The 13,531-nt window shown below is 39.4% G+C and overlaps 1 protein-coding gene across 3 annotated transcripts in view; it reads left to right on the top strand.

Annotated features, from left to right (window-relative positions):
• The window catches only part of PCDH19 (protocadherin 19), a 133,697-nt gene that overhangs the window by 67,396 nt on the left and 52,770 nt on the right, over positions 1 to 13,531 (top strand). For 2 of the 3 annotated variants that reach the window (XM_006075603.4, XM_006075602.4), the window contains one exon: positions 4,836 to 5,008. In XM_006075603.4, coding sequence (XP_006075665.1) covers positions 4,836 to 5,008 — 173 coding nt within the window. The remainder of the gene's footprint in view (positions 1 to 4,835; positions 5,009 to 13,531) is intronic. The other variant, XM_006075604.4, reaches the window with a different exon arrangement.

Consider the following 13,531-nt stretch of genomic DNA (forward strand, 5'->3'; position numbering starts at 1 on the left):
AACTCTCTTGCTTTTTCCATGATCCAGAGGATGTTGGCAATTTGATCTGTGGTTCCTCTGCCTTTTCTAAAACCAGCTTGAACATCAGGAAGTTCATGGTTCACGTATTGCTGAAGCCTGGCTTGGAAAATTTTGAGCATTACTTTACTAACATGTGAGATGAGTGCAATTGTGCGGTAGTTTGAGCATTCTTTGGCATTACCTGTCTTTGGGATTGGAATGAAAACTGACCTTTTCCAGTCCTGTGGCCACTGCTGAGTTTTCCAAATTTGCTGGCATATTGAGTGCAGCACTTTCACAGCATCATCTTTCAGGATTTGAAATAGCTCAACTGGAATTCCATCACCTCTGCTAGCTTTGTTCATAGTAATGCTTTCTAAGGCCCATTTGACTTCACATTCCAGGATGTCTGGCTCTAGATGAGTGATCACACCATCGTGATTATCTGGGTTGTGAAGATCTTTTTTGTACAGTTCTTCTGTGTATTCTTGCCACCTTTTCTTAATATCTTCTGCTTCTGTTAGGTCCATACCATTTCTGTCTTTTATTGAGCCCATCTTTGCATGAAATGTTCCCTTGGTATCTCTAATTTTCTTGAAGAGATCGCTAAATGATTATCAAAATTTTAAAAGATAGAGCCAAAACCAATTAGGAAAAGCAAAATAGAGATCCCTGGCATCTAACTCACTGCAATTAAACATTATATTTTCCTTGAAGCTTTTGAGAAGCCAAGACAGAGTAAGTATACCCGAGCATGTCATTCTCATTTTTCAATAAAGGAAGGATACCCATTGGATATAATTTCTTTTCCTGCCCCTTAATTTTAGAAGAAATTGATGTAGTGGACAATGTCTGACTATAGTTTATAGAAGACATAGAAGCATTCTTTATATATGCATTTCCTATATCAATCCTATAAAAAGACTATGTACATTTCTCCAATGAAGACATACAGATGGCTAACAAACATATGAAAAGATGTTCAACATGACTCATTATCAGAGAAATGCAAATCAAAACCACAATGCGGTACCATCTCACGCCGGTCAGAATGGCTGCTATCCAAAAATCTACAAACAATAAATGCTGGAGAGGGTGTGGAGAAAAGGCAACCCTCTTACACTGTTGGTGGGAATGCAAATTAGAAAAGCCACTATGGAGAACAGTGTAGAGATTCCTTAAAAAACTGGAAATAGAACTGCCATATTACCCAGCAATCCCACTGCTGGGCATACACACTGAAGAAACCAGAATTGAAAGAGACTTGTGTACCCCATTGTTCATCATAGCACTGTTTATAATAGCCAGGACATAGAAGCAACCTAGATGTCCATCAGCAGATGAATGGACAAGAAAGCTGTAGTACATATACACAATGGAATATTATTCAGCCATGAAAAATAATACATTTGAATCAGTTCTAATGAGGTGGATGAAACTGGAGCTTATTATACAGAGTGAAGTAAGCAGAAAGAAAAACACCAATACAGTATACTAATGCATATATATGGAATTTAGAAAGATGGTAACGAGAACCCTATATGCGAGACAGAAAAAGAGACACAGATGTATAAAACAGTCTTTTGGACCCTGTGGGAGAAGGCGAGGGTGGGATGATATGAGAGAATAGCATTGAAACATGTATATTATCATATGTGAAACAGATCACCAGTCCAGGTTTGATGCATGAGACAGGATGCTTGGGGCTGGTGCACTGGGATGACCCAGAAGGATGGTATGGGGAGGGAAGTGGGAAGGGGGTTCAGGAGGAGTAACACATGTACACCCATGGCTGATTCATGTCAATGCATGGCAAAACCACTACAATATTGTAAAGTGATTAGCTTCCAATTAAAAAAAAAAACTATGTACATAATATTTAGTTGTAAGTCAATGAAATCATTACCATATATGGGAGTAATGATCATATTAAGCAATAACCATTTATTGAGCATTTGTGTATAACTGGTACTTCATGTGAAGTATTTGATGAAGTCTTCAAAATGGCTTTGTAAAGGAGGTTTTAGCAAATGCATTTTTCTAGGGTTTAATTTTTCATTATTTTTTTTGGTTGAAAATTGGAGTATAGTTGATTAATAATCATGTGCTTAGTTCCCTGAGAAGGGATTGAACCCAGGCCCTTGGAAGTAAAAGTATGGAATCCTAACCACTGGACCACCAAGGAATTCCCAGCAGATGCATTTTACAGACAAGGAAATCAAGGCACAGAGATATTAGCTATCAGGCCCAGGTTCCCATAGATGAAGTGGCAGACTAAGGATTATCACTTGTTCTGATGACTCCAAGTTCAATGCTCTTTGTACTACAGTCAGGAAATATAACATGTTACAGGAATAGAGTTTAAAGAACCTAGAGCAGTGGTTCTCAACTGGGAGTTATTTGGCAATGTCTGGAGACATTTCTGGTTGTGCCTTCTGGGAGAGGCATGACTGGCATCTAGTACATAGAGGCCAGAGATGCTGCTAAACATCTTATAATGGACAGAACACCTGCCTCCTCCCACCAACAGACTTATACAGTGTCAGTAGTGCCAAGGTTGGGAACCTTGTTCTAAAAGAATGGTTAATTACATTGTCCTTATTTTATACCCCTCACCATCATCTATCTCAAGCAAGTTTTAGCAACTGTTGAAATGCAGTCAAGTCAGAGTTGAATTCTGTGGTTTAAGGTAACAATCGTGCATTGTGAACTAAAGAAATTTTCACATGCTTCAGATAGCAGGAATGAATGTAGGTCAAAAATTATTTGTTATAAAAATGTAGGAGCCAGTAAGACCATCTAGGCAGGTCATTTCCTTTCTCCTGAGGTGCAGGGGTGCATGTGAACAGGACCAGAGTTTTTTTCTAAAAAGCGAACTTTGAATCTGTTCATTCTGTGGAATTAGTACTTATAGGAAGCCTCAAAATCTGTGCCATGAAGCTAGAGATAGTGACACACTTTAAAGTATGTGTTTCCAATTGCTGTTAATGACCATAAAAACTCATAGGATGATTGGTTTTTGAATAGAACTGCATCCTGGTGGGTCCACAGGGCTGAGTAGCTACATGACAGAATTTGAAGGAGCTGAGTGAGTTGGCCTATTGAGTGATTTTAGTTTTAATACAGTTGATGCTCATTTATTCTTTCTGAAAATAATTAGCAAATAGGTCAGTGCTTCACCCCCTTTTGCCCTTCATTTTCTGATAATTATGGCTTTCCCGTTACTGCCCTTTTGATCTTTTCCTTTTCATATTCAGGGCAGCAAACATTCTACATCTAGGTTGGTCATATGTTAAAAATCTGCTGTCATTCCTTTTGACCAGTGTGGAGAATGACAATGTAGGCATTGTGTCCATGGCATAGCTCTTCATCATATGTACTTAGTGTTCTTATCAAAGCCTCAGAGAGTCAGGCCTGTGGATGTTCAAGGTTGAGCAGATCAAGTGAGTTTGCAGTGTCATCTCCACAGGGCTCCCCTTTCAGAAGTACAGTAGGTCTGTTGGGACTTGTCCTAATTCACAAGCATGCTGCTCTCCCTTGTTGAGACAACAACACATTTTCTTGAGTATGCCTTTGCTGCTTCCTTACTGACTAGGGAATGGATTCACCATTCACTAGGTATTTCAGATGCCTAATTTATAGTCCATGGTGCATCACAGCTGCACATTCTGTCAGGACATACAAAGTATTAGAGAAGATGAGGCCTCTATGGATGTACCTGATGTATTAGTCTCTATCTTTTGAGAAATGGTGTGGGGTTCTTGCGGAGAAGGCAATGGCAACCCACTCCAGTACTCTTGCCTGGAAAATCCCATGGATGGAGAAGCCTGGTAGGCTGCAGTCCATGGGGTTGCACAGAGATGGACACGACTGAGGTGCTTAGCAGCAGCAGCAGCTGCAGTGGGGTTCTTGGGTAATATGGTTAGTGCATGGAATGGTGGATTGATTTACTAAGTGCAAGAAAAATTTACCCACAAAGTCTTGAGCTGCAGGTTGCCATGTTCTTAGCATAACTGCACTCGCTGTTTCCTCTGGTTCTCACTTTCGTCTTACTTTCCATGTACCAAGGCTCTCTTCTCAGCTCCTACCTCTCCTTTTTTGCTTTGACTCTGTCCTTCAGCCTCACTCAGTTAAATCTGACCCAAGTTCTCTGATCCTGATAACCCTTTCTATTTGAATTACATTAAGTCAATTTCTGCCACTTTCATTTTCACAGTTGCTTAGTAGACATCTTTGGAGAGGCAGTATAAATAGGGGTTAAGGGGCCAGGCTCTGGAGTCAGACCGCCTGGGTTTGGTCTTAAATCTGCTACATTTTAACCAGCTGTGTGACCTTGGACAAGTTATTCAACTTATGTGTGCCTCTTTTTTTCATGAAATGTGAATATTAATAGCACCTTTATTTTATAGAGTTGTGATTATTTTAAAAAGTGAACTCATATCAAGCACTTAGAACAGTGCCTCATGCACAGTAATCCCTCAGTAAACTTTAGCTGTTATTATTTTACTTTGATTGCATAAGAGGAAAAACCTTCTGAAATAATGATATTTTTTGCAGGTGGTTGTTTCAGAATTGTAGTTCCTTCTGCCTTGCCTGTAGTGATGCCCTGAAGATAAGTGAATGAAAGTGATTAGCTTCATCAGCATCCAATAGTGAGAACCTCTCTACAGTGTTAAGTTCCATGATCTTTAAACAGAAAGTTTTCTTTGTCCTGCCCTGTTGGGCCATCCAGTCGCTGTTGGCCTCATCACAGAGCTGACATCATCCTGGCTCTGAAAGATTTTTAAAAATCAGATCTGTCACAGTTATAAATTATCATTCTTTCTTCAACCCAGCAGCTCCACCTTCAAGGACTTAGAGGGCAACAGCCTAAAGGATAGCGGCCATGAGGAGAGCGACCAGACTGACAGTGAACATGATATCCAGCGGAGCCTGTATTGTGACACTGCTGTCAATGAGGTGCTGAACACCAGTGTGACCTCCATGGGATCTCAGATGCCTGAGCATGGTAAGGACTGATTGGCTATAAGTTGCAACCACAGATTCCAAAGAACTCAGGATGTTTAGAGGCTCACTGTACTCCTGTACTGTTCTTTACTGTAATGAGTATATGTTGAAGGTGTGTATTATGCTCATGCCTCAGTAGCACCTAAAGGGTTTTGAGATGTCCTGACACCTGTCCAGACTCTTCTTTGCCCTCTATGAGTGGATTCACTATGATCATATAAACGTTTAAGCACTTAAAAAGCTGACTACTTATGCATATTGCATACACACTTGTCAATCATAACTGCATCACAAACGTAGGAAATGAAGAGATGCCTTCTCACCAGGAAAAATGCCTCTTTTTGATTTAGTACATGAATTCAACTGATCAGTTGAGTTGCAGAGAACACAGCACTTAGGACACCAAAGGGGTGAGTTTTATTTCCATATCAGGCTAGTTAGCTTTACCCAGAAGGAGACTCTTCTCTGACTACATATTGCATACTCTTTACTGAGGAGACAGAGTACAAAACTTCCTACTTTGTCTATGAGATGGTGATGCCACCAAATCCCTCTAGCTACCAGGCAAATGCAATCCACTGGTCATAGGAGACACCAGAGTAAGAAAACTTAATGTAACATTCTGTGCATGTCAAAAATGCCTCAAAGCACGTGTCAGGAATGACATCCTCATGTATGAAGAAGAGTCTATTTTTGGGAATCTAGCACACATGCTTTAGCAAGAGAAGCTATTTAAAACTGTTCCAAGCATAAACCAGGGTATAAAAACATTAGCAGGGTTCAGCTAAGGCAGAATGTTCAGATGGACTTGGGCACAAATGTCATTTTCAATGTTTTACTGATGCAAACATGCTAGGCAAACAGCCTGTCTTTTTCAATTAAGAACTATGAATTCAGCTTGGTGTTTAGGCTCAGTGAAGCTTCAGAATGCTTGGCTATGTCTTGAGAGTAGCTAGACGCAAGCTCAGCTGGAAGCCCTGCTGCTAAAAGACTTAAAGATGAGAAAACAAAATATGGTGATTACATGCTGGTCTTCAACTGTTTCATTTCACTGTATACATCATTAAATGGCTTTGTTTTGGTCTTGTAAATGAAACCAAAGGAAAAAAAAATGCATGATCCACAAAACAAAATGTTTTCTGTGGAGAAAAAGTTTGTCACTGTAGATTCTATTAGATTGTTTAATCCATCCCTTTCCCAGCAGATCCAAGTGTCAAAGTCTATAATATACGTAAGTCACTACCAATTGTGAGCTGCTGCCTTCCCTAATTGGTGAGTGGTGACATCCGCAGAGATAATATACTTTCCAAGCAACCTAAGACTAAAGATGAAAAAATTAAACATTTATATAACTGAAACAGAGGTTATTTAATTCTCAGAGGATTAGCAGCATGTCACAGAATACAGACTGATGTGTATCATTTTCTAGTCTTGTGTCTCAAAGAAATGCTTTTTCATTTATATCAGAAAGGGTTTTAGTTAGATGCTCTCTAAAATGAAATAACTCTAGGAAAAGAAATAGTCAGAATTGATTCTCACTTTGTGCCTGTCTAGAACAATATCTGTTTTTTTTTTTTTTTTTTTTTTTTTTGGTCCCGTATCTCTAGGAAAACAGTACCAGTGGACTGGAGCTAGTTTTTCTGAGGGGATGTTTCTTACAAAAGGGATGTATTGTATGTATATCCTATAGATAGTGTAATAATGAGATTCTAAAGCAAATATATGGCATTATCCTAAGACTCTCCTACAATTAAGGTGGGGATCACACACACACACATTTTTGCTGTTCTGTTTTGGCACACTTCTACATTTTGGTTCTCAATATTCAGTTCTCATATATGTATCTTCATTTTTCCATTGTTCCAGCAGTGGCTAAACCTTGAACCATCCCTTGTGTTTGTTCTTTACAATTTGTGTGAGTCATCAATGTTTAGGTACAAAGGGAATTCAGGTCTTGCTTACATCTCTGGCTCTACCTTATGATATCCCAGTACAACTGAGCTTCCTATAATGGCACTTAAGTGAAAGTGTTAGTCTCTCAGATATGTCCAACTCTTTGTGACCCCATGAACAGCAGCACGCCAGGCCTCCCTGTCCATCACCAACTCCTGGAGTCCACCCAAACTCATGTCCATCGAGTTGGTAATACCATACAACCATCTCATCCTCTATCATCCCCTTCTCCTCCTGCCCTCAATCTTTCCCAGCATCATGGGCTTTTCAAGTGAGTCAGCTCTTCGCATCAGGTGGCCAAAGTATTGGAGTTTCAGCTTCAACATCAATCCTTCCAATGAACACCCAGGACTGATCTCCTTTAGCATGGACTGGTTGGATCTCCTCGCAGTCCAAGGGACTCTCAAAAGTCTTCTGCAACACTACAGTTCAAAAGCATCAATTCTTCTGTGCTCAGCTCTCTTTATAGCCAACTCTCACATCCATACATGACCACTGGCAAAACCATAGCCTTGACTAGACGGACCTTTGTTGGCAATGTCTCTGCTTTTGAATATGCTATTTAGGTTGGTCATAACTTTCCTTCCAAGCAGTAAGTGTCTTTTAATTTCATGGCTGCAATCACCATCTGCAGTGATTTTGGAGCCCAGAAAACTAAAGTCAGCCACAGTTCCCATTGTTTCCCCATCTATTTGTCATGAAGTGATGGGACCAGATGCCATGATCTTAGTTTTCTGAATGTTGAGCTTTCAGCCAACTTTTTCACTCTCCTCTTTCACTATCAAGAGGCTCTTTAATTCTTCTTCACTTTCTGCCATAAGGGTGGTGTCATCTGAATATCTGGTTATTGATATTTCTCCCAGCAATCTTGATTCCAGCTCGTGCTTCCTCCAGCCCAGCGTTTCTCATGATGTATTCTGCATATAAGTTAAACAAACAGGGTGACAATATGCAGCCTTGACGTACTCCTTTTCCTATTTGGAACCAGTCTGTTGTTCCATGTCCAGTTCTAACTGTTGCTTCCTGACCTGCATACAGATTTTCAAGAGGCAGGTCAGGTGGTCTGGTATGCCCATCTCTTTCAAAATTTTCCACAGTTGATTGTGATCCACACATTCAAAGGCTTTGGCATAGTCAATAAAGCAAAAATAGATGTTTTTCTGGAACTCTCTTGCTTTTTTGATGATCCAGCAGATGTTGGCAATTTAATCTCTGGTTCCTCTGCCTTTTCTAAAACCAGCTTGAACATCTGGAAGTTCACGGTTCATGTATTGCTGAAGCCTGGCTTGGAGAATTTTAAGCATTACTTTTTACTAAGTGTGAGATGAGTGCAATTGTGCAGTAGTTTGAGCATTCTTTGGCATTGCCTTTCTTTGGGATTGGAATGAAAACTGACCTTTTCCAGTCCTGTGGCCACTGCTGAGTTTTCCACATTTGCTGCCATATTGAATGCAGCACTTTCTCAGCATCATCTTTCAGGATTTGAAATATCTCAAGTGGGATTCCATCACCTCCACTAGCTTTGTTCATAGTGATGCTTCCTAAGGCCCACTTGACTTCACACAAGTAGTTGAAAGACAAATATGAACAAATTTATCATGCATGCCTGCCTGATCCGGTAACCATTCTAATTACATAATTACATAAATAGTAATCATAATTAGTGTGGTTCTAGTTAGATTTGTTCCAGGGCAACATGGTATTGTTGCTCCTGAGGACTACTGATCTAGAAAGGTAAGGAGGGAAAATGGAATCTCCTCTGGACTCAGACAGTGCTGAAAGTCTCAAAGATATCTTGAGGAAAAAAGGTCCCCTTTCTCTTTGGTTCACTGATACTGTGTTAGGCATCTCAAACCAAAGTACCCCGAAATCCAAAAGTTGCCAGAGCTGAACAGTTTTTGAGATTTGAATGGATGTCTCTGGAGAAGAGCAAGGGTTATAATGATACTGTCAGACTAACTCTGATCCTGATAATTATTTTTTCTGGTCCTATCAGAATTACTCCAAAGTTGGACCAAATATACCCAATACAGTTCACCTTATGCCTTTGTTTGGGGGAATTTATCTCACCTTGGATTTCATGTCTGTAGATCTCTCTGTGATGTTTCCAATTTGGATATTAGTGCAGAATTTTTCTTTGCATATATATATATAGACATATGAATGATGAAGAATCTCAGGATTTTCCAAATAAGGACAATTTTATTCAACTGTTAATTTTTTTCCTTGAACAGAAGCAAGTTGTTCAATGAGCTCATATTGTGTTGCTAGTGTTTGAGGAAAATGTACAAACAGTATTTGCTTCTCATTTTCTTAGACACCAGGGCCCTATGCTTCTTCACACTGCCAAAACTTTCTTTGGAGTTTATTGTTTTAACTATACTGTAGCTAAAAAATGCTCAGTGTGAATGTCAAGGGTGCTTTGAGATTCTCAGATCCCTTAATTTTCAGTTACTTTTCTCTGAGAACATTCCTAGACAAGGGAATGCAGGATCACTATATTTAACCAAAGGAGAATAGCTGGAAGAATTTTGTACTCAAAGGGCAAGAGTCCGGATTTAGACCCTTGACTTCAGATTGTGGGTTTTTTGTTTGTTTGTTTGTTTTGCTTTTAATTTTAATGGAAACATACTGGTTACAGTCAATATGTTCTACATTTTATTAATTTGAGTAGATAAAGAATTCATTCAAATGATACTGAATTGCCCAAGAGATGGAATCAGAAACAGTGCTCCAAATGATAACAGAACTTGTGTGGTGAGGTCGCCACTGCTGTTGCTGTATACAGAATCCCCAGCTTACACTATTGACACCATGGATGCTGGGCTCTGGGTGTCCCTGTTACTGCCACCTGGATACCTTGGGTTACCCGTCACCCAGATGGAATTTCCACAGCCTCCATTCCTTTGTCAGAGAAGGCAATGGCAACCCACTCCAGTACTCTTGCCTGGAAACTCCCATGGACGGAGGAGCCTGGTAGGCTGCAGTCCATGGGGTTGCTAGTAGTTGGACACGACTGAGCAACTTCACTTTCACTTTTCACTTTCATGCATTGGAGAAGGAAATGGCAACCCACTCCAGTGTTCTTGCCTGGAGAATCCCAGGGATGGGGGAGCCTGGTGGGCTGCCGTCTCTGGGGTCGTACAGAGTCGGACATGACTGAAGTGACTTAGCAGCAGCATTCCTTTGTACCATCAGCTTGCTGTTTTTTTTTATCTTTTAAAAATTTTTAATTGGAGGATAATTACAATTTTTTTAAATTTTAAATTTATTTTTAATTGAAGGATAATTACTTTACAGAATTGTGTTGGTTTCGGTTTTTTTTTTTTTTTTTTTGATTGCCCCAACCAGACATATCTGTGAGCTGGGTCAGGGTGGAGATAAGATGGAATAGTAAGAATCTCTGCTTTCTGAATTATTACCAATCCTAGTATCACTTGCAACATGCCTAAAACCTGATCAGTGGGTTGATGAACTGACTGAGCCAAATTTCCTAGTTGCCAGGTGTCTGAATTACATTTATCATCTATAGTACCTTTGAATTAATATGTCTCAGCTCTCCCCCAGTACTGTAGCTCTTGTCATGGCTTCCCAGAAAAGCAGCTGATGGAGCGTTCTTTATCCTATACTTTCTACTGGCATATGGCACTTTTTGCAATGCTATGTCTCTGTAGCTCTCAGAGTACCTTGAAAACAAGTCAGTATTGTCACTCAGCATATTTTACCACCTGATTTGGTGCTGAGTTGGGGAGTCACACTCAAATCTTGTAATCAATGTTTTCCCTCCCTGAATTTGAGTTATTTGGTAAAATTACACCTTCTAGCAGGGATAAAAATTTTGCCCTGTGCAATTTCTGCAGACAGTCTCTAAGAAGAGTAAGCAAAAAGTAGAGTGCTCAGAGATTCCAGAGGCTCACGGGTTTGTTGCACATGTGGGAGTCTCACAGGACTGCAAGCCCTTCCTGTCAAGGTTATTTCTGGGTTGAATAGTGCTGGGTTTAATAGGCTTTTGTCTCCTTGCTTCTTTGCATGCTCATTTGCGATGACTTGTATATCCCATTATGAATACTCAAATGTGTAGTTCTGATGAAATTAGAGTTTATGGGTTCATGTCTTAGAACTGTACATACTCGTCCCAAGCCCAACTAATTTGTTTCAAATCACACTCGATCTCTCTTACCTTATGATTTAATTATTGATTATAAATTCATCAGCTGAAAAACTGAATTTAATTGCTATAATATGCACCTAATTTGGAGCTCACTACAACACTGAATTGGTTTCCCTCCCATGCTAATTGATACCAAATGGAAGCAATGTACAGAAATTTGTGAGAACATCTATCTGATTTTCACATCCAAAAGCACCCAAATGCAATATGATTGCTTTATTTCTGAAAGTGTAGGTTCTTCACATTTTCCTAAACTTATTCATTTGCTATTTTCATCACCTGTATATCATTTAACATATTTGTTGTGTAAAGCATGGATTTAAAGAACTTGAGCTGTGCCTAATGCAACCGCTGTTGCAAATTAGCCATGAAAATGTTCTGGAGGCTGCACACTATGCATATTCTAGTTTCAAGCACAGGTGTATTAGGACGTTTACACTTTCAACACTCTATCAACAGTATGTAATTTCGTTTCTTATAGCCTTTTAATGAAATTATGATTCCATGACTGAATATCCCTTCCTTATCCTCTTACCTATCCCCTGACTCACCTCTCACCTCACTAAATTGCCATCATTTCAATTAGTCTCTTAGCAAAATAGGGAGTTCTCAACGGAGAATATTTTGTGACATTGCAAGGCAGTGTGCTGCTGGGCTCCAGAAATGGTAGCATGAACCAGATGTTCATAGAGTAATTGAAAATTCCATTTTATCAGATAGTATTTGCTGTCAAAAAGGTTTATCTTTACTTCAACAAAGAGGTTGATTAGCTCCCCCTGGAGTCAAATTAGCATCTTTGAGGCTAGATATACTGTTTTGCAACTCATGTGGTTATTTCTCCCCTAGTTTTGCTCATATAGAATTGTTTAAAGATGTCTTTAGCCTCTTGAAAACATACCAGGTAAAATGTTTAATTACTTGAACACAGTAATGTATATGTATACAGAGTTTCTATATATATGGCTTTCAGGTTTTCTCATCTTGCCTCAGGTATACAGCATTCTAATACCATGTAGGAACAATCCATACGTAGATATTGTTATTCATTCATTCAGCAATAGGTCCAGCTCTGGGAAAGTGTCAGCTACTTTTGTTATTGACTGTGAAAATTATCACCTTTTTAGATTTGCTTATCTGGGTTTTACTGGGGTGACCAAGGTCAGCTCAATGATGAAATGAATAACTCTTATTTTAGAAATATTTCTAAGAATAGAGCCTGGGACTAATATGAATCTTATTAATATTGTGCCAATAAAGCAGAAGAAACTACAAAAGAAGATGGTTACAGTCAAGGTCATATTTTTAATAAGAGTATCATGAAAGAGTCTTCCTTGATGTTCTACTTTGAACAGTCACAATGTTAAGGATTTTCTTTTTAAATTCTTCTGCTCTGAGATTGAACTTCCTGCTTAATTTTAGTTAATGTCATTGTAAAATGGTAGGTTTAATCTCTGACATGCCTATTTACCTTTCTGGTTAGGAAGTACTCAGTGATACTCAATACCCAGTTTCTCTTTCCTTTTGAGGTCCAGGACCTTTATCCATTCTCAGTCTCTGCAATGGCTGGGTAGGTGGGAAGAGAGATAACAGGTGGATGCTTTTGTTTATTTCAACTACATTGTTGCACCAGATAAATGGATTCCTTCCAAAGCATTATTTACATTTTATTGGTAAGGTGGCCACTAGAATAAAATGTTGTCCTTAACTAATGGAAGGTTTTTTCTGGGTAGCTCAGCTGGTAAAGAATCTACCCGCAATGCGGGAGACCCCGGTTTAATTCCTGCATCGGGAAGATCTGCTGGAGAAGGGATAGGCTACCCACTCCAGTAATCTTGGCCTTCCCTGGTGGCTCAGATGGTAAAGAATCCATGTGCAATGTGGGAGACCTGGGTTTAATCCCTGGGTTGGGAAGATCCTGTGGAGGAGGGCATGGCAATCCACTCCAGGATTTTTGCTTGGAGAACCCTCATGGACAGAGGAGCCTGGTGGGCTATAGTTTATGGGGTCACAAAGAATCGTATATGACTGAACGACAAGCACAGCACAGCCGAACTAATGGAAACATCCATGCTCTTAGTGGTTGTTTGCTAGCATTATTTTGGCTTGGGCTTTTTGGTCAGAGAATTCTTTAAGGACAGCTCAAGTTTACCTACTTTGAAATAAAAGCATTCTTCCTCTTTTTTATATAATAATGTTTTCTTGATCTACTTGGAACTTTTAGTTGTCTCAAAGTCATTGTCTATTTTAAATTTTATTATTATTAATAATTACCTACAGTAAAGGATTCATTATTCATCAAGAGAATAAATACCAAGGTCTTTGCTGACTGGTTGACACTGAGAATTTCTATATTTCTGAGCACTTGGAAAGAATTGGAGGATGGAGGCTATATAAAGGGAG

This window comes from Bubalus bubalis, chromosome X, assembly GCF_019923935.1.
Source record: "Bubalus bubalis isolate 160015118507 breed Murrah chromosome X, NDDB_SH_1, whole genome shotgun sequence".
Lineage (NCBI taxonomy): Eukaryota > Metazoa > Chordata > Mammalia > Artiodactyla > Bovidae > Bubalus > Bubalus bubalis.